Consider the following 26,590-nt stretch of genomic DNA (forward strand, 5'->3'; position numbering starts at 1 on the left):
TTAGTGATAGTATTTTTTGTTTGGGGACCTGGTCGGCCCTAATAATAGCTCAAAACTAACTACCAATGGCTTCATATAAACGTATAAATCATATTAGAATTATATGACTTTTATTAGAAACTTAAAAAGCCCCAAATCATCCATTGTGGTATGAACAGAACCTTATGGGCTTCTTAAACTCCACATCATAACCATCACTGTCTATAAAAAGATAGTTCACAAGGTATAAAACTGTTTTAATAGCTTCTGTCTTTAATAGACTGGGCAGCATGTGCATTCAAAACAAAAAACTCACAGAATTTTATCATCCTCCATGTAACTTTGCCAACAGCACAGTTGTGAACTGTGTTGAGAAATTAGACCACGGTGGTAATATGCATTAATTCTATTATCTATTGCAGTAAAATGTGCCGGACTGATTTCACTGCACAGATAGAGGCTCCCTTTGAGCGCCTCTGTTACTTCCTTCGGAAACACAAACACAGAGAGGTCCAGATGCTGCACGGTCTCATGGCATCCTGCCAGATGTGCATTTACTTTAGCTGCAGTTACTACAGCCCCCAATTAATCAGAATAACACACCAGTCATCAAACATATAGCAGAGAAGTGATTTGTATTTCTACTTGTTAGCTGGTGGCAGTTAGAGTGTCAGCACCATTCCACATAAACAAATGAGAAATACTCTGTGAAAGCGTTGAGCTTCATTAGCACTGAGAAAACTAAATAGATGCCACCCCCATTGTGTAGGAAATGCTGTGCTTGTCCACTCTAATTGTAGCTGTAATAATTATCAAGGAAAGACATCACTTTCTGGCAGAGATTAGTTACCACGGTGGCAAAGCAGCAGCAGTGAGCATCACTCAGTGAGACGAGAAGCTTTTCACTAACTGACCTGAATCGAGTTACTAATAAACACGTCCCCTGCTGCGGGAAGAAAAACTCGCCTCCATGTACAAGTTCTTTTCATCTCAGGCTTTTGGTTTGCATAATAGGAGGTTCATGTCATCTCCTGTGTCTGTGTCAAGCCATTTTAAAGACTCCAGCTGTTACATAATGTTGCATGCGCCTAGCACACAGAAAGGGATTGGTTGTCTAACAAGGGCTGGAAATATAGGATTTTTGTTAGTTTGGCATCAATGTGGTGAATTACTTTCATTTGTCAGGTATTGAATTCAGTGGATTTGTCCAAAATAAGAAACACAAAAGACATTTACTGTTGAGCATTACTCACATACCACCATACATGCAACAATATCATTGCTGGCCCTCAATCCTCTGTTGTTTCTGTTGGTGGTAAACATCAACAGCTGATAAGCATTAGACTCGCAGCTGACTTAGCCAAGAAAAGCTTGATCATGACTTGAATGTGATAATGCTGTTATTTTGGGGGATCATTTAACACCACGCCTGACTGTGTAACCATGGAAACCTTTGATGAAGTGCTCATGACCATCATGTTTTGCTGTTGTCTGTATCATTGTCATTGGAGTCGGTCATATCATGAGATCAACCTCAGAGGTCCGATTGTTGTGCTCAGTTAGTTGTGGTGGCTCAAGCATGACTGGTGCAGATCCTCCATCCTGATCAGAGCGAGAAGAGACTCAGCAGGAGAAACTCTCTGTCAAATGTTCGTTTCAGACGTGATCGGTGCTGTGCTCACCACTGGCTTCAGCTCACTCAACAAACATGCATAATGTAGAAAGAAATCTAAAGATTTTTCTTATCAGTTGATGTTGATTTTGATGATCAAGTATGTGTGAACACCAATGACAGTATAAAAAATGGACAGAGCATGAGTGACATCTCCTAGCTAATCTAAATATCGGCAAAGATGTGAATCATCAGCAGACCTGAGACAGGCTAAATGATGCCTTGGTCCTCTAATACAGTAAGCCATCTGTAACAGCAATTACTTGTCAATCAAAGCGGCCACACTGGTAATTTAGCGTTACTTTAAGCCTTAATATAATTTGGGTGATTTGAACAAGTGACTTGTATATAAATTCACCCTCAGTACAGTTGTCATGAACGGGGAAATTAGCTATACAGACCAAATCTGTTTTTTGTACCAGGCTGTAAACATGTTTATTTCTGCTGTGAAGTTGGACAATTTAACATGGGGACTTATGGAGACTGACTCACTTCTGTAGACAGTCTCAAGCGGCCACTCGAGGAGTTGCAGTTTTTTAGCACTTTTAGCACTGGTTTCATCTGCCAGCCAAAAATGCTGCCGCTTGGTGGTCACCAAAGGAGCAGTCAATAGGACTACGTGGCAAGCTAGCATATAACTGAAGACATGACACACCAACCTTCAGCTAGCTAACTTTATAAACTAAACCAACAAGGGCGTCAATAGAAATCATGCACATGCTGCATACAGCATTACAAGCTATGCTATGTACTGTAGTTCATAGAAGTTCACAGACACCACATGTCTCTTTCTTTATAGCATTATTTTCTTTTTCTAGTGCTTGTACACATAAAGGACCATATTGAAAATGATATTTTGGCTTCATTGTGACATTCCTGACTTTTTGCACGTGTTGTTTAATATCTGTTTTCTTCATACTCATTCATAATAAGTATAACTTCAAATCCAGTATGTTTCAGCTGCATAGTGTGTGGATTTGTCATACCCAGATAAGACTGTATGACGGGATTGACAAGAATTTATGAACGTGTGCCGTGAGCTTACTACCCATACTCAACAGCCCCTTAATGGATTGCATCTCTTCAGACTGTAAGGCAGACGGTTCAAGACAGTTTTTTTTTTTTATGATCTTCATATGCTATTTCATGACTACATTCACTTCAGTCAAAGAACTCATGTTTGAAATGCAGAATATAGTTAGAGTCCACACATCGCTCACACAGAGATATTGGAGAGTGATGAGTGAATATCTTAAACCCTACGGAGCCTGCAGGTGGTAGCTTGGGTGGTGGTGAAAGAACAAGCAGCAATACTGATGCAGGGAAGAAGTGGTATTCATAGAGCAGAGGGTGAGATGGGAAGTTTTTACAGCTTTTTAAACCTACTGCCAAATCGGGAGGATGTATTTGGCGAAAGATTATGGAATGTGTGCAAATGCAACGCAGACCAAGTTATCTGCTTGCAGGCATTGCTCCCTATCAGTCAAGCAATTACAGGAGCAGAATATAGTTAAGTTTAATGTGTAGGCTCTGATCTTATTGCTCCTTGTACATATGTCAAAAAAGATATATTGGGCAGTGATGACTGATTATACAGGAATGTCATCATGTAATAGAAAGCAAATGAAATGAAAGGCTATGATAACATGTGTCTTGGCAAAGTCTATCAGAATTTAAGTGTTTCAGGAATATTGAGCACATGCGCTCTTCCAAGGTTTAATCAGAGAAGGTGAGATCATGCTGGGGGTTATAAAAGAGAGAAAGCTGGTGGTTTATTCACGAGGCTTTTTGACTAGACGAGAGAGAGTCAACAATGAAAGAAATCGGACAAGATACAAAAGGCAGTCAAAGTGTCAAAAATGTGAAGTACAACTTCTTAAAAAAGATGCCATCATGAAGGGTGACATGACCTCCAAGGCATCTGTAATATCTGATTTCCCAGCCATGCACCAACCCCTGTTGATATAATCATCTGCACAGCATTATCCACACAAGGTTTTTGAAAGGAGATTATCTTCTACTTCTTAGGGGAGACTGTAGGTTTTGTGTCACTTTTGGGACCCAGCAAGGTCTTGCCAAGAATCCTTGATCTCAGCCAGTGTTTAGTAATTAACAAAGCATCCATTAGGCTGATTTGAGAGCGCTTTGGAGAGAGCTGGGAAGCACGGATGCTTTATGTTTATTTTTCTGATTTTGCAGGACAGAGCCTCTTGAACACACAGAGCGTGGGTGGCGTCTGCACACCAACTGCACACATGCATAAATTTACCAAGAGTTACCAAATTCTTATTTAAATGAATGCGGATAGAAGATAATTTATGTTGCTGTGGAGGATGGCTCCGAGATAAAACATTCTTTGGGCTGTTGATGAGATTTTGTGGTGGACAGTTCCTGCATAAAAGGAGGTCATGTGGGAGCAGGAACCGCAGATGGAGCAGGGTGGGGTTTTAAACTTTGCAAGATGTCTGCTAATTAGGAACAGGTCGACTACAGACTAATCTCTTCTCTGATTAAATTGCTGCATATACACAGCAGCTTTTTGGAAAGAAGAACTTAAGGTATTCATAGAAGAGAGAGTCACCAGGGAGCAAGGCCTTGGTTATAGCCAAATATGTGTCAAGCTCCTTTCTGCATTGTCAGCAAATTCTAAAACTGAACAACAGAATCTTCCCAAATTTAAATTATGGTCTGTCAACTGAGAGAATTTTTTTCTTGAATCTTAAACTGTAACATTAGAGTAGTATACAGTGTTTTACAGATACGAAGTGTTCCCTCTTTTGCAGAACAAAGGAACAGAACCTCGTTCTTGAGGGAATCAGGAACCAAAAGCCCATGGTTGGAGCAGGAAATGCAGTATTTATCAGTGTATACTGAATGAGTATGTAGAAGGCAGAAGGTTAACTGCAAACTAAAAACATTCTAAGTGACATACTTGTTACTTTTCTAGCCACAGCAGCATCCAGGTGGTTAACATTACGTAGACTAGCCATAGACTGTATGCATCATGGAGGACATAGTCGTGATGTCACCCACGGGTTCCTGAGGAGCCATTGTGAAGCTCAGTATGGTGGAGCTAAGGCGGGCTGAACGAAGCCTGGTTACTGGTATCAGATACCTGTCAATCAAAACGGCCACACTCTTAATCCTGCATAACTTTAAGCCTTAATATAATGTGAACAGGTGAGTTGTGTATAAATTCACCCTCAGTACAGTTGTCATAAACGGGGAAATTAGCTACAGAGACCAAAACTGTTTTTGTACCAGGCTGTAAACATGTTTATTTCTGCTGTGAAGTTGGACATTTGAACATGGGGACTTATGGAGACTGACCCGTTCTGACTAGGTGGTGTAGCCAAATGTTAGCTTAGCGTGTAGACTAGCTTAAAAAGGCTTGTGCTAAGAATGTATGACTGTTTTTAGTTAAGCCAAGTTGCCACACAGTCTTTTTCCTCAATGATTGAGACGGTTGATCTGGAAATAGTTGAGTAAACTCTCAGCTTCATGTCATAGAGGTGGATAAATGGAGTTGACTTAGGTCTGCCCCACACTACGCCCCTGGTGTGAAGTGTAGCATGAAGCCAGTAGAGAGAAGCAAGCAGGTTCAACAAAAATGCCTCGTTACACATCTACAACTGCGACAATGCTGGATGATTTATTATTGTAATGGTGTTTCTTTGTGGTACATATGCAAACAGTGGAGGCTCACAGGTAGCTGATTTGGTGTGGTTAGATTTAATTTAATTACATTTGGTGCACTGTGCATAATTCACAACCTAAATATAAATACCTAATGACATATAAAAGTACACAAACTCTCACTTGGGACGAAACTGTTCTCTGTTGTTGTTATTTTGATTTCATTACATGAATATTGAAATAACCATCAAAACATAAAATATGGTTGGAATTTTAATAGCTGTTTATGTATTCTATTTCATCCTACCGTGTGAGCCTTTCTATTTGCTGTAATATGAAGTCTACATGTGTGGGCTGCGAATGTGTTTATATACCGGTAAGCTATTATGTCTGCATAAGCCTTATTTGGTCTCACATTTCAATAGTTAGGAACTAAACAATGTGTCCACATGTTCCTTTGAGAATCACAGTGTGCATCCACATGGAAGATTTTGAAGAGACAATCATTATCTGTCTGCAAAAATACCTCCTCGCCTCTCTTGATGTTGTGATCAAGGCAGTGTGGGGCTTTTTTTCCCTCTATTTTGTGACAATGGCACAAGACCCCTGTCAATAATTGACCCCCTAGGATTGTAACTACAGAGAAGGTTAGGGTTAGAAAATGATGGAGTGGGCTTGAGGAAAGACAGACTCAGAAAAATGAGGAAAAACGGGGAGAGACAGACATGGAGAAAAGGATTAGAGTGATAAGACAGGTGTGATCATAGCGGTACACATGTTTTCAAAATTGCACATTTATCGCCAGATTGAGGTGGGTGAAGGTGGGGGCGACACGAGTGCAGGGTAGTTAGGTATGTAATTGTGTTCTGATCATAACAGATAACATAATAATTGACTCTATTACAATTTACACAAGTCAATGACTTTATTATCTTCATCTTCAACATTGTTACATCACATGCTGCTCGTGCCTCCATCTTTAACAGCGACACAAAACTGACGAAGGCAGGAGGAAGCAGATCCTGTAAACACAATAGAGAGGGGGGAGGAGGAGGAGGAGGAGGAGGAGGTCACAGCCACCTGTACATGAGCTGAATGTGGAGTACTTCATAATGCTGAAAGCCCACCAATAGATTTCTAAGTGAGAGGCCTTTTATATGCAGCATGATGCAAAAATTAAAACAAAACACCGAGAAAAAGCCACACTGGTTTGTCAAAGATGTTTTCTTCTGGAACTTTGATTTTGTTGAAATTAATTGGTGTGGAAGAATAAAACACTTTGACGACCTCCCAGTATCGACCTCTTATTTACACGGACAAACAACAGACTGCTGAAGAAGAAAGTGGCTGTCATAATCATTTTTAGACAAGGTCCACACAGTTTGTCCTAGTACTCCAAAGAAGAGAGTTACTTTGCATTGCATATTCCATCAAAGCAAGAGCGAATTATAAAACAATCGCCTTCTGGGCACACAGTATACAGGACAATGCTGCTCAATTTCCATTTTTATATGTGGGGATTTGCTTCCCTTGAACTTCTACATATTCAAGATTAGCCTAACATGGTTTATAATCCTATATGCAAGTTTAATTTCCTCCTACACAAACATATGGACATATATATCCACAAACATAAACATAACCGCTAGCTGGATCATGTTCACAGGCTGAATAAAGTGCTGCATTTATGTACTACTGAGACATGGTTGAGGTAGATGGTGGCTGCACAAAGCCCAGGACAGAGACACCAGAGTCTTTGGTTAGGTTTAGCCTGTGGATAAGTTTAGTCTGGGGTTAGGTTTAGTCTGGGGTTAGGTTTAGCCTGTGGATAAGTTTAGTCTGTAGATAAGTTTAGTCTATGGTTAGGTTTAGTCTGTGGTTAGGTTTAGTCTGTGGACAGGTTTAGTGTGTGGACAGGTTTAGTCTGTGGGCACTTTGGGTTAAGGTTCGGAAAGGTTGTGGTTTCAGCTAAATGATAATTAATCTGTCATATCTTTATCTTCTGTGTTAAACCTCAACCACAACCCTTCCTCAGTGCTGTGAGTCTCTAAATAGAACCTTTATTTATTTAGTCTGTGGTATGAGTATGAGCAGATTTTATTACAGATCAAATGTTTTGTCGGAAAACAAATGAATGATACGCTCAGTATCAGCATTCTGCAGCCAACAACATCTCCTTGTTATAGTAATAAAAAACACATGGTGTCAAAATGATGTTCTTTTCACTTAAACATCATTTCTAGTTTTTCAATCAATTTTCAATGTAGGCTCACTGTATTTAGGTAGGCACTGTAGGATCAGACCCACAAATGGCCATTCAGTATTAAAAGATCAGAAAATAAATGATCGAGGGGTCCTCAACTTTGACAGAGTCCTGTTACTTTCTGAAATATTTTAATAGAGGCCTCTTCAAAGAAAAAGAAAAAAAAGGCTCTCTGAGTCTTTAGATCCCTGTAACTGAGGGCTCCTCTGAACCCCAGAGCTCCCCTCAGGCAGGTTCTATAATCCGTGCATCTAGAATTTCACATCCAGCGACGTTAATGCAACAAATTTTCCGCCGCGATGTTTGTTAATTCAGAGTTTGGCCTCAGGCTGACAGATCGTCTCTGATATAAAAGTCAAAACAAAAAAGAAATTAAAAGATATATTGAGTACATATATTGAAGGCCAAACAAAGTCTGTGAAGTCACACAGAAGCGTTCCTCACTTTTTCAAAGCATCTTTTGAATTTATGCTTTCTGTGCGTAGCTATCTAAGCAAGTCTGAACTACAATTAAACGTCTCATTTAACACGTTTAATTTCTGAGAAAAGAGGATGAGTCTTATTTTTCATTGTTTCATACAAAGTATCAAATAATTGTTTCTGTTCTTGTTACTCAAAATGTCAGATCTCAAGCAATTCAGAGCCTATTATTCCATCAGTGTGTGGGTTTGACAGATAGTCAATAATGTTCTCTTTTGCTGTCGCGCAAGATCCAATATGGGAAACATCAACATCAAGAAGGATATTAAATAAAGGCACTTTTTCAATCATTGTAACAGGGTAGAGAGACCATAATAACAACTTCTGTCTATTTGGAATGGAAAGTAAAGAAATAAAACCGATATTAAGGAATAATAAACTGGTGTGAAAAAATGTAAGCTTTTAATATGCTCTGAAAAGACTCACCAGTATAAATAATTGAAATATGACTGCTACAGCTACTGGAAATTAAATCGATTGAACATTGGCATGTTATGAGATTAAATAATGTAATTGTTCCAACATACTGTAAATTGTCCTTTTTAATTAAAATAATTGCTTCTTGTCTTTGAACAGAAAAGCGTCAACTAGTTGCTGGAAAAATTAAGCTCCAATTATGTTCACATCATTTATATTTCTTGGAATTTTGGTGCTCAATGTGCACATAAAGGTTTGCAGTAAACTGTCTTTTTCATTTAGTCCTGCAAAGGTTAATTATAGTGGCCGCTAAGCTATAGTGTCACTTTGTAATGGGATTTGGATAATGACATTCAACAGGGGTTATAGTGGGCATAATAGAGAATTAAGTTTATCACTTAACTTCGCCTGACCGGTTTAATTTAGCATCAATATGTTTGCTTCTCTCTCTTTTTCCATTATGTGTCTAGACGTTGTCTTTATCAGCTTTTTGCAGCAGCTTTCACGCTGGAAACGCCTTGTGAACCTCATGACTTTGTAGAATTTTAAAGAAAGAGTTTATATTACCACTGTGCAAATGTATAAGCAACGCAAATGGGGTCATTTGACATCACCGGAGGGCTGGTGAGCTGGGTCATGAGTTGCATTGAAAAACAGGGGAAGCATTTATCTGCAGGGAAGAATTAAAGCTACTCTTTCAGGTCTGACCACATCTCATCATCTGAGACCAGGATGTTAACACTGAGGTATCTGTGTTGTATTCACTTAGCACAGCATGTTTCTTCTTTCATGACCGAAGAAGATTGTTCAAAACAAAATCATTTGTCAACTGAGACTACATTTATCCCAAAGGGGATGTCATTTGTATGCTTTGCTTTTGACAATTATAACTGTTCTTAACATTATTTTACAAACTGATTTCCCCCAGAAATCAGTTTGTCAGACTAAAAATGATTTGCATCTTTTGCAGACATGAAATGATTATAAATCGACCTACAAAAGGTGCATTCTGAAACAGAGGATCTGTCTAGTCTTTAAGTAAGAGGGAAACAAATGAGAAGACTTTTTACCTATTGGCCTATTCCTTTAAGACTACACAGCTATCTATGGTAAATACATTGTATAATCAAAAGTCTGTGGATACACCTACTAATTACTGAGTTCAGATGTTTAAGTCACATCCATGAAATTTCCACAGACCTGCATATAAAAGTGGCACCATCATAGGGCAGTTTGTGAAATTTCTACCCAACTAGATCTGCCCTTGTAAAGTGTTATTTTTGTGAAGTGGAAGCACCTCTTGCCACATCGACCACATGAGCTCACAGAGTAAAGCCAATGAATGTGGAAGTGCTTAGTGTGTACAAATTTGTCACACAACTGACTAAAGAGTTCCAAACTATCTCTGGAAGCAACACAACCTGTGCATGGGGAGCTTCATGAAATAGTTTCCTTGGCTTTGCATCTTCAAGGAAGCCTCACATTACCACGTGCAATGCCAAGTGTTGGCTGGAGTGGTGTAAAGCACTCTGCAACTGGACTCTAAAGTATTGGAAATGTCTTCTTTGGAGTGATGGATCACACGTCACTACCTGGCAGTCTGGCAGATGACTCTGGATCTTGTGGATGCCAGGAGAACATTATGTACTGGAATGCAGAGAGCCTACTGTAATGTTTAATCTGTGGTTGGTTTTCATGATTTGGACTAGGCCTCTTAGTTCTAATAAGGGTTCTTCTTAATGCTATAGGATACTGAGACTATTTAACCAGGTGGGTGCTTCCAACTTTGCGGTATCAGTTTGAGGAAGACCCATTGATGTTCCAGTATGACTGCGCCCCTGTGCATGAAGTGAGATCCAACATGGTTAGACAAGTTTGGTATGAAGGAACTCGATTGGCCTGAAAAATCCTGACCTCAAAGCCATCAAATACCTTTGGGAGGGATTAGAACGTGTGTGATCCAGGCCTTCCTTCTTGTCCAACATCAGGCCTGACCTCAACACTTTTGGCTAAAATGCCACAAATTCCAACAAACACACTAAAACAATCTTGTGGAACGCAAAGAGTGTTGATTATTGTAAGTGCAAAGGGCCATCCTCATATAGATGTGATGGTCATGTGTCACTTACTGCAGGCTATTTGACCAAAGTGTTCTCAGCATCTTCCTACCATCACATTACATTAAGATATGTGTTTTATCATCACAGTGAGGAGGAAGTTACTGTGGCACATAACAGAAGAAGTAGCACATAACAGAAGTCATTCAAGTTGTTCCTAAATGTATCAGCTTGATATGTCATTCATCAATTTGTTGATGTGAATGAAGTTTGTGTTGGATAGAAAACTAATTACATCAATTTGTGGGGGAAAAAAAGCACAACAACATCTGAGCCTCAGAGTCACAGCTCATATTTCACACATCATGTCTCACTTTGGCATCTGTTTTTTCAGCCTGCTTAAAAAATGGCACCCACAATAGAGCAGCAGTGATCTGGATCCGAGCCACAGCAGGGATGAATGTCTCACATGAGTCCTCCTACCAAGAGGAGGTGATGCTGGGTAACGCCACCTGGGCTTACTCCTATTATCACCAGAACTACACCTTATCCACTCCACTGCTACCGTACAAGACCAGCACTTCAAAACCGGCAGCATGCGAGCAGCTCCATATTGCTATAGAGGTATTTACAGTATGTGTGGCACTGAACACCAACATGCAAATGTTTGTTTTCTTCCACAGTATTTCTTATCTTGTTATTTGGGTTAACAACACTGGGAGTTGGAAGTCATTCTACATGAGACCACCTTATTAATTTACTCACTTCTCCTCCTCCTGTTACACTGTCTTGTATTCTCCTCAGGTCTTTCTGATCCTGGGTATCATCTCCCTGCTGGAGAACATTCTGGTCATCACAGCTATAGTAAAGAACAAGAACCTCCACTCACCCATGTACTTCTTCGTCTGCAGGTGAATGATTCACACATATAAGATCAAATATAATAGAATAATATAACAGGCTCAAAATAGTCTTAACAGAGTGAACAGCAATTCCTCAGGGTGTATCCTCTATCAAAGGCAGGACTAGGACCATAGGGCAAAAATTAGCTATGGAATCCTAGTGAACACTGTTTCTGCTTATCATTGTGTATTGTTTATATAATGTAATTAGATTACATTAATTTAGGATTATGTATAAGAACAAGTTAAGGTGAGGCACATATTCAAGATGGGGCATTGAGATTATGTAATGCAGGTGTCTCATTAATGTCCTTATCATTTAAATGTGTTGTTTATGTAATGTCTTTTTATAGTGCATATAGTATGAGCAAACAAAACTTTATCACACTGGACCCAGAGCCTGTGGGCTTCTTTGTCTTGTCTGGGGTCCCTGGGGTAGTTGCCTGCTTTGCCTGATTGGTCTACGAGCTCCAGTTTACATTCTAATCGACCTTCTTCACAGCAGCCATTTTCACATGGTTGGTCTCAGGTGTTACCAATGATACTAATTAAGCTTCACTTGATGTAGCAGAGCAGTTTGACCTGAATGGAACAAAGCGTAATTAGAATAATTGGTAACACCTGTGTTTACCCTACTACTTCATGTTAAGGGTGTGAAAAAGCTCTAATGTTTGTGCAAGTTTATTATTTTTAATTATTTTTATTCTTAGTTGCATTTTATTAGCAAATGTTAGCATGCTAACACACTGAACTGAGATGGTAAACATGATGAACATACCTGCTAAAGATCAGCATGTTAACATTGTTGTTTCTGTTATTTCTCAGAACATTATTAATTATGAAACTGTTGTAATCTGGAAACAACACAGATGGTTATTATTGTGTCCCTTTGCAGACTCACTTACATTGTTGTGCTTTTTCTCACATTCACATCCTGATCATGCTCTGACTGTATGTTAGTCATATACAGTGTGTGGTACTCAACACTGTTTTACAGTCTTATGTTGTATAACAAAACAAAAATCTATTTTGATAGTCATAAATCATTTTATTATGAAATGATGCCACAGCATCAGTATTTAGGGTCATCGACATAGGCATACTACAGGAGATGAGTTTCAGCTGCACAGCTGCTTGTTTTATGCACATTTTGAACTCCAGAAGACCTCAATGAAAACACATAAAATAAAAAAGTTCAGCCTGCCTGCAGTGACAAAGTGAATCTATTTATAAAACTGAAAATAACTTGGAGCTGGAGCTTGACACAACAGGTTACTCAAATAATTTGTGGAGTAGGATCTGTCTTTTTCTTCCACTGTGTGATGCCAAAGAAAACAATCCATGAAACTGATGTATTAAAAGTATGAATAAAATGCCACAGTGAGCTGAGATTTCTTAAACATTTCTGATATGTTTTTGATCGTGCTCTTTAGATCCTATAATCTCATACCGTGCTCAGGGTGATTAAATAATCGCATAAATGTATTGATTTACCTGATTTCTCTTCATGTGATTAAAATTCCTCCTGGCAGACATGTGGTCTCATTACACAGGACACGAATTGTATTGGGCATCAGAGTCAAGCCATGAATTTGAGGACTCAACTTGACAGAATCAACTCAGTACTGACTTTAACACCAATTACTTGTGACTTTATTGGATTTGAACCTTATGACCTGAAAGGTTTAATCCCGTTCACAAGACTAAAGCCAAAGAATTCCCAGCTGACGCCAGCAGTGTGTTTAGAGACAGAGGAGACATTCTGGTCACTGCTTTAATGTGGTTTTCAGTGATTTCTTTGAGGTGTCCAAAGAGTATCTCTACAGGGAGTGACATAGATGGTTACTGTGGGACTATGAGATGAGACCACCGCTATCTTTGAGTTAAAAATGCAAGTTATTTAACAGGAAATAGACTGCTTTGTTCACACTAGCAGTGTGGCTCTGCAGGTATGACATCATTGATGAGTCAGTCAGTCTGTTACCTTGGTCCAAAGTAGATCAAGAATTATCAGATGAATCCCAATGAGTTTGGTGATCAGCCAACATTTCCTCCAGTGGCACCATGAGATTGACATTTTCCCCCAATTTAGCTTTTAGTGCTGACTATCAAAGTTTAGCATGCTAACACAGGATAGAAGGATGTTAGGGGTAAGCACTGTCCACTCGCAGCAGGCAGTCCTACCTCTGCCTGGGCAGGTATCCTTCAGGCAATGGTCCAAAAACGTGCAGGTCTGAATTGCCAAACATTGCAGGGTATGAAGTGTCTCTTGTCCAGTGTCAGTAAGTAAAAATCCAATTCCCCAACTCCTTGTCTAAGATAAGTGAGCGAATAGCTTCACAAAGCATTGGCACACATTTTATGCAAATTAAGGAAAAATTCGCCTGCCAGCTTCTGGTTGCTGACATAATGACAAGGAATAAGTGATGGGGCGGACAGCCAGTAAGTTTACCAGCTGTGGAAACATGTCTGTGGAGGAGTAGGTTATTATTGAAGTTAATAGTGCTTTTGTACATGATTACAGAGTCATGTAAACGGTTGGAGAACATCTTCATTTGCCAAATTACACAAAGATTACTAATAAACAAGCTGGATGAGTGAGAAGAGCCAAAGTAAGATTGTGAACATTAACAGTCCCTGCTAAACATCAACATGTTAGCACTGTTAGGTCAAAACACCACAGCCAAAAATATCTATTATTGTGGGTGTGGACAGGATTGTGAAGACAACAAGTCTTCCTGTAAATACCGATCTATTGCTTGCCTAAACACATCTTCCAAACAGATTTCACAAACAGAACTACGACATGTAGTTAATGTAAATGTGGACAGGTGTCTTGACTTACCTGGGCCTCACTTCTGCTTACTGGTTGACAAAAGAGGATAATAATTGCCTGCATACAGCACCTTTGATAATCAAATAAGAAGAGATCAAATGATCTCATTGTTCTTTTCCACTTTGGTATGAGTGTGTGAACATCTATGATTATGATCAAAGATTAACCTAACTTGTTTGGTTGTTGCAGTCTGGCTGTAGCTGACATGCTGGTGAGTGTGTCCAACGCCTGGGAGACCATCATTATCTATCTCCTCAACAACAGACAGCTGGTGGTGGAGGACCACTTCATCAGGCAGATGGACAATGTGTTTGACTCCATGATCTGCATCTCAGTCGTCGCGTCAATGTGTAGCTTGCTGGCCATCGCTGTGGACAGGTAATGATGGAGTAAGAAAAAGACCTTCTTTTCAGCACACACTCACATTCTTGACACACACGCACTCTTATATGTCTTGGAGACGCTGTTTTTTAAAGCTTTTAAATGAAATTGACATTTAATTGGATGCACTCTCACAACAATATGCATATGTGCATAATTACATCAGTCTGTTTTGTCCTGAAACAACAAGATCCAAGGTCACCCTTTTAGAAGCTACACAAGGTTATCTTACAATAAAGGCCGTACAATGCAGTAAGCAACATGCTGCAACAACGGCAGCCTACTGGTGCCCGAAAGCAACTGAACTGGGTTTAAATGGATCTTTTCCCATTCCCTGAATTCATTAAGACTCTAGGAATTCTTCAGGAAATCAATAACCTCTCTCAAATCCCTATGAGCTCAACCATGTAACCACCGTATCACTTCCTGTTTCTTTCTGGCTGTCTACTATGGCTGGCTGTTATGCACATCACGTTTAGTTTATTCATAGCTAAGAGAACTACCCAGCTTTCAGCCAGGAGTGACCATATTTGGCTGAGCTGTGCTTGGCTTTGACTATATTTTCTAACAGGAACAAATAGTGGTCTGTCTGGCCACAGACTTTCTCATATTGCAGCTAAACAATACACTAAAATATGTTTCTGAAAATATATGAAAGAGATATTTGTGAGAAATGGGCAATATTGATTCATATTTGATCAGCACTGCCCAGTTTGACAATTTGATCTGGCTTTTGTGAGCCTGTCAGTCATAAAGTAGCCATACCTTGAAGCAAACTAACATAAAGTATAGCTATAGTATAGTTTCTTAAACAGAGATTGCCTCCACTTGCACACACTGATGGCCAAAAATGTTCTGTATCATGCCCAACAGATATTTTAAACAAACTTACGTTATCATCTATTTTACTGTCAATGGGACCACGATTTACAAAGAACACAACATACAATATGCAGAAGTTGAAACTAACAATTGAACCCAAGAGAAAACAGAGGTCATAAATGGAGTGAGGGGTAGGGTCATTTTACCATAAGACTCAATACAATCAGACCCCTTTTTTTTGCATCCAGTGGAGCTGAATGCAGGTCAAAGACATTTGGCATTCATTGGCTTCAGCTCTGTCCACTAATTCTACACCGCAATGGCCACATCTTAGGAAATAACCTGATGGCGTTGACAGGTTTTTCTAAATACAATTATAGGATGAAGTCTTCATGTTTTTTCATTTTCATTACTTTCACTGCACTATTTAGAAAAAAAAAGTAGTAGTCAGTATTACCAGAAATGATGACATTGGTCAGAATATCTTCACCTCTGCTGCTTCTATTTTTGCCATTGTGCGTGTTAAAAGTGTGAAAAGTGTTAAAAAAAAGTAAACANATAAATGTAATATATATTATAATATATATTTTAAATATGTTTTAAAATGAAAAGAGTTGTACAGTATGTGCAGGATTGTGCAAGTTTTTAAAATGTGCAGATATTTATCAAAGTAAAGTAGTCCAAAATATGTTAAATAAAGGCCTATAGATACTACGTCAATGTGACGTGTAGGGTGATGGAGGAGGTGAGGATGGACTCAGTGATGGCTGTGTAGAATTGCACCATCATTGTTTTTGGCAGGTTGAATTTCTTCAGCTGCCGCAGAAAGTACATCCTCTGCTGGGTTTTCTTGGTGAAGGAGCTGATGTTCAGCTGGGAGATGATAGTTCCCAGGAAGCGGAAAGACTCGACAGTGTCGATTGGGGAGTCAAGTTTCAAGATATTCTGGCTGCACCAGATCACCAGATCTCCCACCTGTAGGCAGTCTGTTATATAGACTTCATTGTTATTGTGTTTTTGTGCACATGCAGAGAAATAATTCTAATTCTAATTCTTCTCTCTATTCTCTCTCGAAACATCTCAAAGGTCTCTCCCCTAATTGGTTTGTATAATTACTCAGTGTCTAGTGTCTAAATCAAAGGTTACAAGCAATCATCATATGTCATTATCTACAGGTACGTCACTATCTTCTATGCACTGAGGTATCACAACATCATGACAGTGAGGAGGGCTGGCTGCATCATCGGGGGAATCTGGACCTTCTGCACGGGCTGTGGGATCGTTTTCATCATCTACTCAGACACCACCCCTGTCATCATCTGCCTGGTATCCATGTTCTTTGCCATGCTGCTCATCATGGCCTCCCTCTACAGCCACATGTTCATGCTGGCGCGTTCACACGTGAAGCGCATCGCAGCCCTGCCAGGCTACAACTCCATCCACCAGCGAGCCAGCATGAAGGGGGCCATCACGCTGACCATCCTGCTGGGTATCTTTATCGTCTGCTGGGCTCCCTTCTTTCTCCACCTGATCCTGATGATCTCTTGTCCACGGAACCTCTACTGCGTATGCTTCATGTCCCACTTCAACATGTACCTCATCCTCATTATGTGCAATTCTGTGATTGATCCACTCATCTATGCCTTCAGGAGTCAGGAGATGAGGAAAACTTTTAAGGAGATCATCTGTTGTTACAGCCTGAGAAATGCCTGCACCAACATCTGTGCCCTGACAGATAAGTATTAAAAGAGACAAACCAATGACAGGATGGGTAGGATGAACTGACTGGAGCATATCCATGAGATTCTAACACAACACACTGTTTGAGAACTGGTTCATTACACAGGGACACAAACACTCATGTATAAGAGGCTAGGTTATTAGGTACACTGTTCGAACATACAGCAAGGACCATTTCAAAACATGATTCATTCGAAAGTGCGTCACTGACACAAATGTTTGTGGCCTTCTTTTTGTTCCAGCTGATATTTCTTTTATCCTTCTGCTTCGACCTTCTTTTTTAAATCAATGAGCTGTTACTACCTTTTTCTTTTCACTTCTATCATTAGTAATGCTGTTGTGTAAGAGCACTTACAGACTTGTTTTTGACTACTGTACACATTGGCGTGAAGCAGAAGAAAAACTCACTCACAGAATCTGAGCAACAGCAATAGACTGCATTCAGAACAGCCCGCCGATTCAATTTGAGTGTTAGTAATGCATCGTCATATAACTTAACATAACTCGTAACTTAACACACTGAAATGATTCTATTCATATGGTATATAATATATTTACCCATATAATTCTCCCTGTACTTCATTGACTCAATGGTACCTGAAGCTACACAACCCTCATCAACACAGCCCCTTCCATTAATTTTAAAGCAGGCCTGTTTTTCAGTCTAAAAGGCTATTTAGCTGTTTGTTCAAATGGCTAAAATGACTCCTGTTTAAATAGACCTGTATTGATATAGCACTTTCCTCTCCACTGACCACTTAAATCACTACAGGAGACATACAACACTTCCTATCCAGAGCACTTACAATGATACTGAGCTCCCACACATTCATACAGCGTCTGCACAGCCATCAGGAGCAATACAGGGTTCAGTATCTTGCCTAAGGGCACCTTGGCTGGACTCGGGAGCTGCGAATTTAATTAGAAACCCTCCAATAACTAGACGACCCACTCTACCATCTGAGCTGCCCTGTATACTTACCGATGACTTGCCTTTCATCAGGAACCAAAGCAGTTGTATTATTAGTGCCACTATAGCTCTCGAAGACGAGGTTGGAATTTTCAGTACGGCCGTGTGAAATCGTGAGTTTACACAGCAGATTCCTGTTTCTCATTTTCTACCAACAGTAAAAGGTGATTTCTTTAACCGTGACCACAGTGTTTTCCTGAGGCAGATCAAAAAACTGTCAAAAGAAGTATTTTTGTTTTAGAAGTCTCTTATAAATATGAATGTGCTGCCAACAGGAACATCAGACAAGATTACAACAAACTTCTTTTCCATTCAGCAAAGAGGACATCAACACATTGTTAAAAAACAAGTATATAAGCACTCAAAATGGCACAACACCAACTTCCAGTCTGTCTGAGATTGTTAAATATTGGTCAAATATTGAATTCAACAGTGATAAAGTATGGTTTATTTTTGAGCAGATCTTCTCCTTATAAACCATTTGTTGGATCATATGTTCAAGCTTAGGGCACACATGCCTGAGGCCATTGACAAGTCAGACATGTGTTGACTTGTTTGTTAACTGCTAATGGTGAAATATAGGTTGCTGCTGAACAGCAACCAGTGTTGCTATCTGCCCTGCCTTCCCCCTGCTGCTGCACTAGCGCCACAGTTAACAAGCAGCTTCCTTGGCACAGCCATTTCTGCTACGATTCGAATGCAGGGTCACTCTTCTGTCTCTATCTTTATGTTAATTATAACTGCTCTACTCTGACAATGTGTCACTTGATGAGCTCTTCATACCTCCTCCATGTCCACAGCCTCTGTTACACTATGTAAAGATGCCATGCAGTTACACTTGGAATGTAAAAATGAATGTACAAACAGCTTCAGTGCTCTCTGTTAGAGTGTGTCATTGGTGCCTACCTCCCAACTAAAAAAGCTCGACTGACCATCTACTGAAGCTGCTTTTCATAAGAAGTGTTATGCATCATATTTTAGTGGTTACTAAACATTTGTTTAGTGTTGCATAGTGATATTTATTGTAAAGAGAAATTAATACACATGTATTATTAGTATCTTCAGACTCATGGTATTTTTAATGCACAGTGGCAGCGATATAAGAGATGTTTTTGGAGCAAACATGACAACAAACAGAGAACATTATAAAAAAGATGTTATTTTCTGTAATGTGTTGTAGTTGCCTTGCTGTAGCTTTCATTAATGGTTATTGTAAGTGCTTTTCAATTATGAGATCAAAACAAGAGCATATGAATACGCACACAAATGTACACAACATTATGCTCCTACATGAAAAAGAGCTTTTATTAAAACCTGTATGTTTTTTGGTTTGTTTGTTTTCTCTGTACATTTATTTAAAGACAAATCAGTGATCCATTTTTCACCTAACCAACAGGATACATCTGTGATTCTTTGTTATTGTTTGTTGTGATGTACTACAGTCCTTGTTCCCACAGAAGCTACATTAAAAACAATGCTAATTAATGTACAGTGAGACAATATTAACAACTGTGGGGACGTGTTTCATGTTAATTCATTGTAAAGTGATGGCATGCAAAACTATAAATGTGCGCTTTATTTGAAATTAATGTCAGTGGTTGACCATGTTGCATAAAAATAATTATTTTATTTATGTGTCTGAATAAAAGCAAAAGGTAAAATGGTGCATGGGCTGTTCTCATATTACTGTTTGCAGCTGTGGTGGACTGAAATTACAATGTCATGATCCATGGAATAATAACATGTCCGTTGAGAAAAACAAGTTGTGGAAAATATGTGTCTCATGTGAATGTGGTGCAGATGGGTCATCTTAAACAGGATGGTGAGATTGACACTTGGGGTGAAATAAGATTGCATCCAAAGTCCTGAGAGAAAAGGATAATGGATAATGAAAGAGGGATGAATGGTTACATGGAAAGATGGCATTTATCTAATGAAAAAAACAAACTCATACAGCTCATTGAGAAAGAAAGAAAACTAAATACTGCAGGATGCCCTTGACCACCCACAGCTCTTCAGTGGTAGTACAGGTCTAGATATTGTTTGTGAAATGTATAAAACCCCATGATAGCAAAGATGTCTGCAGCTAAAGAGTAACTGCAAAGACTAGAATAAAAGCTAGAAAAATAATTTCTCTATGCGTACCGCCTCCAGTCTGAACAAAGCAGCATCTTTCTGAAGGTGCGTCTGAGCTCAGCGATGCGGAAGGCATAGATGGCCGGATCGATGAGGGCGTGGCTTATCAACAGCACCACATGCAGCTGGAACAGCGATCGGTAACACTCGCAGTATGGGTTCATGGGGCACACCATGATAATGATAAGGTGGATGAAAAATGGCATCCAACACACCATGAAAGCCCCAAATAGGATGGTGAGAGTCAGGGCCCCTCTCATGCTGTTGCCCCGCCACCTCTGGTGCCGACTATTGCCCCCGTTGCTGATGGGTAGCGCAGCGATTTTCCTGGCATGGATGCGCGCCAGCATGAACATGTAGACGTAGAGGAAGCAGATAATCACCAGGGAGACTACGAAGAAGATGACAAAGCAGATCATGATGAAATTGGAGTGGAAGAACCTCACCATCAGCAAGGCCGACACCCCACATGTTGTCCAGATGACACCCAAGATGGCTCCTGTGCGCCGCATTGTCATGATGTTGTGGTATCGAAGTGCATGGAAGATGGTGATGTAACTGCAAGTGAAAACAAGTCAGAGGTTATCTCATGACTGTACTCTTTAGTATTATTTACAGAGACTCAACAATGATTTCAAATTATCTTTAGTCTTCTGAGTTACATTTGGAAGTCTGATCTGGCAACCTCCAATATTCCATTTCAGTTCTGTTTTTGGCTTCTACCAGCTCCTGAGGGAGATATCTGTTTCTTTAAATGCTAAAAGGACTGTACTTATATAGTGCATTTCTAGCCTGCCAACTACTCAAGGCACTTTTACACCACGTATCACATTCACACACTGATGGCAGAGGCTGCCAAGGTGCCAACTGCTCATCAGAAACAAACTAATAACACTCTTACACCCCAATGGCACAGCCTTCGGGGAAAAAAAATGGGTTTCAGTATCTTACCCAAGGAGACTTCAACGAAGTCCTAATAGACATCCGTTCTATCTCCTGAGCTGCAGCAGCAGCTCCTGCTGCAGGTAAATACAACAGTATGAGAGCAGTGAGAGTGAACCAAACAGTAATGTTTTGGGCCACACAGCTACACACTAAAACTGACTATGAAGCTCTGTGAAGCCGAGGGTAGCTGCAGATTCAGGTAAAAAAATCTCTATCAATACATCATTCATCAATACAGGCCCTTTTACATGATTACACTGTTTTTATTATGTCATTTTAAACATTGCTATTAATAAAAAAATATATGTAGCAACTTTAAAGTTGTAACAATCAATTTCTATATACAAACAAAGGACAGACCTACAGATAAATATTCCCTGACTCTGCAGTTCCCCTCGGCTCCATGGAGTTTCTCATTTCTTTTAGTGCATTGTTTTGGTTTTATGGTCTGCAAAATTGTTTTCAGCATCAGGCAGCCATTTTCAGCAGCAACAAGAGCAACAACAACAAAAACTGAACCTGAATGGTATTGTCAAATTTGAGACACAACATCCACTGTATGTCCTGTATATATAGCAGCATTGATAATAAAGTTGACTTGACTTGAATACAGTAATATTTTTTGCTCTGAGTCACCTTCAAGTAACCTTTAACCTCTTTCTTTTTTGCACTAATCCCAATGAACCTTGTATTCGGTGCTGTAGCCAGAACAATTTTCTAATGCTGTGGCTCCATGCAGTTAATGACACCTTTCAGCTGCTTCAATAAAACAAACAATTTATTAGCTAATAGTATCTCATATATCAGTCAGTTGATGTGTGTCTAGTGTACATAGATACAGCTGCATTTCCCATTGGGTCATCTCACTCATTCATCTTGGCTGTTTTCCAATTTTCTGTTACATAACTGGTATGGTATCTAGTAACACTTTATATTTATAGGATGTATGCTACTATGGAGACTGCATTATATTCACTATATTTAATGATGTTATTATTCCATAATTTTTAATTCTCATAATAACATAATATAACATAACAGCGGATGCACTGTGCAGGATGTTGAATTTGTTGGGTTCAGATCAAGTAGTAGAACCCTGTAATTGATTCCCTGTATGCTTCCTGCCCAGCACCGAACTATGGAGAGACGAAGTTAGTGAATAGAAAGATCCAAAAAAAAATTTTTCTCATGTGTTGGTGGAGACTAAATAAGAGAGTAAATGTTGAAGTTGCATACATTTGTCAGGTGACCACAAACAAATATTTGTCATAAACTTTGTTTTCAGTTTGTTCTGCTGTTCTTAGGTCTTAAAGAGATTTTAAGGATAGCAATAATAATGCTGAGGAAATGTATAAAAAGGACTACAACTTCATCAAATGTACATGTAGATGTACACATCACATTGCCTTGCCTAGGCTATTTACATGTAAGCCCCACTATCAATTTTACTTTCTAGTCAGATAGTGGTTTGTTTGTGATGAGCAATCTACTAGCATTTGCATTAAGCTTGTATTTTCATTGAAAATGTCCATTCGCTATTTAACCAACGTTTAGTTTGTTTTCAAGCTTTAACTTAACATTTGTGAATGCAATCAATTTTGGCAGCTTGCTGTCAGATCTGACTCAGATCTGAAATTTGAACATCCCAGCAGATTAAGCAGATTCTTGCTTTCATCTACACACAGCTGAATGTTATTGGTTACAGGCAAGTTCTGAATCACATGTTGGCATACCATACTGACATGGTCTGAAATGAATGGCTGCCCGGAAGGTGCGAAGAAGATAGTAAACAGTAGCATGACCGCAATGTAATGTGTACATGACGTGAGTTGAAGCCCAGAGAAAAGTTTACACTTTTCAGAACTCTTTCCAGAGTTCTAGTTAGTGAGACCTGATTCATGGGCAGAGGATAATTAGTTATAGGGCCCAAACTCCGCAGAGAAATAGTTCAAAACAGCCAGCTCAGCAGTAAGCAGATCAAATAAATTGCTTTACTCTCAGTTATACATTCCACAGCTTGCTGAGCATGTTCTGATTTCCTTTACAGTCAGTAAAACCATTTTTTCTATTGATCTAAAATAGAACAAACCAGATTTCAGCATCACGATGCCTTTGAAATAAGGACTCTGTTGGATTTGTGGACTGGGATCTTGGGGCTGAGTGAATACATCCCACAGATTCAAATCCATCTTTCACTCCCTTAAATATGTGCTTTAAATGACTATTAATCTTTCACATTTATGTCTGCACATCCAAGCCCTACATACATACCGGTCCACAGCAATAGCCAGGAAACTAAAAATGGAGCCCACAAATGACATACACAGCAGGGAGTCCATGACATCGTCCAGCTTCTGCTCCGAGGAACCTGTCTTCACCAGCTGGCCCACGTCGGCAAACACAATCATCAGGGTCTCACATGTTTTTGTGAGGCTGGCGATGGTGTTGAAAGCCGCCAGGCTGCAGATGAAGCAGTACATGGGTGCGTGGAGGTTCCTGTTGCGTATGACAGCCACCACAACCAGCAGGTTCTCCGCCAGACTCACTATACCAATTGTGAAGAAGATGGGGACAGGGACCTTCACCTCAGGGCAGTCAGACTGGTTCACAGCTGTAGCATTCATAGTTAGTCAAGATGATGGAGGTCTGTCTAGATAATAAAACTGATTATATAATATGGAAAATTCTCAGGATGTTGGGAACCACTTGAGGTTCACATGGGATTTTTAGTCTTATTTTCAGCATTGAACTGCAGATAAGTAGTTTGTGTCGAGGTTAGCTTCAGTGAGGCTATCGCAGTGTCTCACTTTGTCACTCTTGCACTCTACTACTACTGTGTTAGAGAAACGAGTGGCAATGACCAGTAGTTCAACACTGACCTTAAATTCTCAGCTGATAAAGTATGACCTTTCCATCTAAGGTAAAATGTAAGGAAACACACAGGGGAACACTGGCAACAGCCTGCTCATAAAATGTCCTTCCTGTTGACATCCTATTTCCAGTGGAGAATCGGGGCAGCAGTGGTTTTGGCACAGCTCAATCATGATCTTCAGCCAGGTGGCCACATCTGCCTCTCCTCTGCTGTTTACACGAGGGACATGCAATCGATTTTTTCCAAGTGTTTTTATCAGAAGGAGTGTTTGTTCAGCGCTGCAGACACTCACTTATTGTCAGAATGGTTCATGTGAGATTGCAGTGGAGTGATTAAAGGTTGCTGGTCTTTTGATCTGTGTGGATGCAGTCCTGTCTGCTTCGACGTTTGCTTGATTACCTGTGAAAGACAAGTTATTAATATCCACAAGTTTTGAAATCCTGCTTGTTTTGAAAGTGTTGCATAGATTCAGTAACCTTCACATGTTTTATCTCAGTATGAATCGTGTAGCATTTGGAGTTCATTTTCTCTTTGATGAGCACCGTGACCTTTTATCTTAAATCTAACAGCTTATCTTACAGAATATTCTTCCCTTCACTTGGCTAGTTCCACTTTTGTAATCTGACCGACAGTGTTCTTTCGCTTATTAAACACATTTGAAAAGGAACATTTGATCATTATAATAAATGAAGGAAATAGTCTGTGAGCTAGGCTTTGAGTGAATTACTGCCAGGCTGCAGACTGAAGATGATTCTAATAATTATACCAAGCTTTTATCTAAACCCACTGATCCAACTGTCCTTGTCAATCCCACAGGGGCATCAGTGCTTTCAGGACGCTCAAAGGTGCTGCACAAAATCCAATAAACGACTGTGTAACTTTGCTGAGCTTTAGTACGCATTTCACTTTGAAATGCGTACTAAACTTTCAGATAAAACAACAGCTATGTCACAATCACGGTTTTCTTCAGTGCTCCATTGTTTGCCTCTTTTAAATATTAATAATTTTGTCAGAAATATTCTGACACAGATGTAGAGAAAGTAACATTAGAATCAAAAAGGCTAATTCAAATGGTAAAACTTCCACCCTCAGCTCAACCTTTTTTTTCACTGTTTCTAGCCTGATGCTTCAACTTTTTTTTTTTTTTTTTACGTCTAAGTAAATCACAATCAGAACTAAGACTAATGAGCAACACACACTGGAGCGGTGTCGGAAGGAGAAAAGCATCATTTGACAATTTGTCATTAATGAGTTGAAGGTAGAGTAGCACCAAGATGCTTAGTAGGGAGATATAGAAAACAGTTGGAGTAGGTGTTTTGATGAAGGTCATTAAGTCTGTGTTGCCCTTTAGTAGCTCTGTGAATAATTGTCATAATAATGACAATGTTAATATGCATTTGTTTAAAAGCTACAGTGTTCACCACAATCACAATCTTTGTTTGCCATGTTAACGTGTTAACATTTGTTTAAACAGAAAGAACAGCAGTGGTTAATATGAATTAAATATACTAGTAAAGAGCAGTATTAAGTATTAAGCAAAAGTGAAACCTATGTGGAAATTCCTCAAACAGCCACTTGAGGCTGGCTGCAGAATGAGTCAGTCTCCATAAGTCCCCATGTTAAATTGTCCAACTTCACAGCAGAAATAAACATGTTTACAGCCTGGTACAAAAAACTGTTTTGGTCTCTATAGCTAATTTCAGCGTTCATGACAACTGTACTGAGGGTGAATTTATATACAACTCACCTGTTCAAATGATATTAAGACTTAAAGTTATGCAGAATTGAGAGCGTGGGCACTTTGATTAACAGGTGGATGCATTTACAGGTAGCTTGTTTGAACAACAAAGCTTCATTCAGCCAGCCTCAGATCCACCTACGATCCACGTCTTTGCCAATTTTTTAACTCAGCCCGGAGGTGGCAGAGCCACTGGGCCAAAGTGGTGACTGAACAATTGACCATCATCGCTGTCCCTAGAGCTGCGCCGCCAGCTAAGATAAAACTCAAGATGCAAACACACAACAGTGTGTTCCTCCACTAACACAGCCTTTTAATCCTTTTGGTGGACTCTTTCCGCTAGAGAAAGCCCAACTCAGCTTTTTAGAACAGCATGAAAAATAACAACCCCCAAAGGAAAAGTCCTGTTCAGGCAGACAAAGCTATGAAAAGGTCTGTTGTCACCTATGCTGTTCACAGTCTCACAGGGATTTATTGACGACATAATGAGTGGAATTATCTCCACTGGTGGTGTAAACAGTTTCGTAAATCATGTCAGTGCGTTTGCTGTGTCTGTGTGTGTCCATATGTGTGTGTTCTGTTATAGCAAATGCGATATTTTGCCTAGGTCTTACTTTTTGAACGTGTTAATTTGGGGTGCTGGTTAAGGTGGCAATATTTAATCAGTGTATCTTTAATTGTTATTTCATTGTATTGTATATATCAGATGTAAATGTTTCAGTAAATGCAGGTTTTATTTAGGCT

General features: G+C 39.5%; 2 protein-coding genes across 2 annotated transcripts in view; one reads left to right on the forward strand and one right to left on the reverse strand.

Moving 5' to 3' along the window:
- Window positions 1-19,819, forward strand: part of mc5ra (melanocortin 5a receptor) — a 20,297-nt gene extending 478 nt beyond the window's left edge. Inside the window, exons 2-5 of the mRNA XM_010747833.3 lie at window positions 10,899-11,128; window positions 11,309-11,415; window positions 14,432-14,620; window positions 16,621-19,819. Coding sequence (XP_010746135.1) covers window positions 10,961-11,128; window positions 11,309-11,415; window positions 14,432-14,620; window positions 16,621-17,191 — 1,035 coding nt within the window. The 5' untranslated portion in view covers window positions 10,899-10,960 and the 3' untranslated portion in view covers window positions 17,192-19,819. The remainder of the gene's footprint in view (window positions 1-10,898; window positions 11,129-11,308; window positions 11,416-14,431; window positions 14,621-16,620) is intronic.
- Window positions 19,820-20,290: 471 nt separating this feature from the next.
- Window positions 20,291-23,860, reverse strand: mc2r (melanocortin 2 receptor). Its single transcript, XM_010747834.1, has 2 exons — window positions 23,508-23,860; window positions 20,291-20,849 (listed from the first exon to the last, which is right to left on the reverse strand). The coding sequence occupies exons 1-2, from the start codon at window positions 23,858-23,860 to the stop codon at window positions 20,291-20,293; spliced, it is 912 nt and encodes a 303-aa protein (XP_010746136.1).
- Window positions 23,861-26,590: the final 2,730 nt, after the last annotated feature.

This window comes from Larimichthys crocea, chromosome XIII, assembly GCF_000972845.2.
Source record: "Larimichthys crocea isolate SSNF chromosome XIII, L_crocea_2.0, whole genome shotgun sequence".
In the NCBI taxonomy this organism is placed as follows: Eukaryota; Metazoa; Chordata; class Actinopteri; family Sciaenidae; genus Larimichthys; species Larimichthys crocea.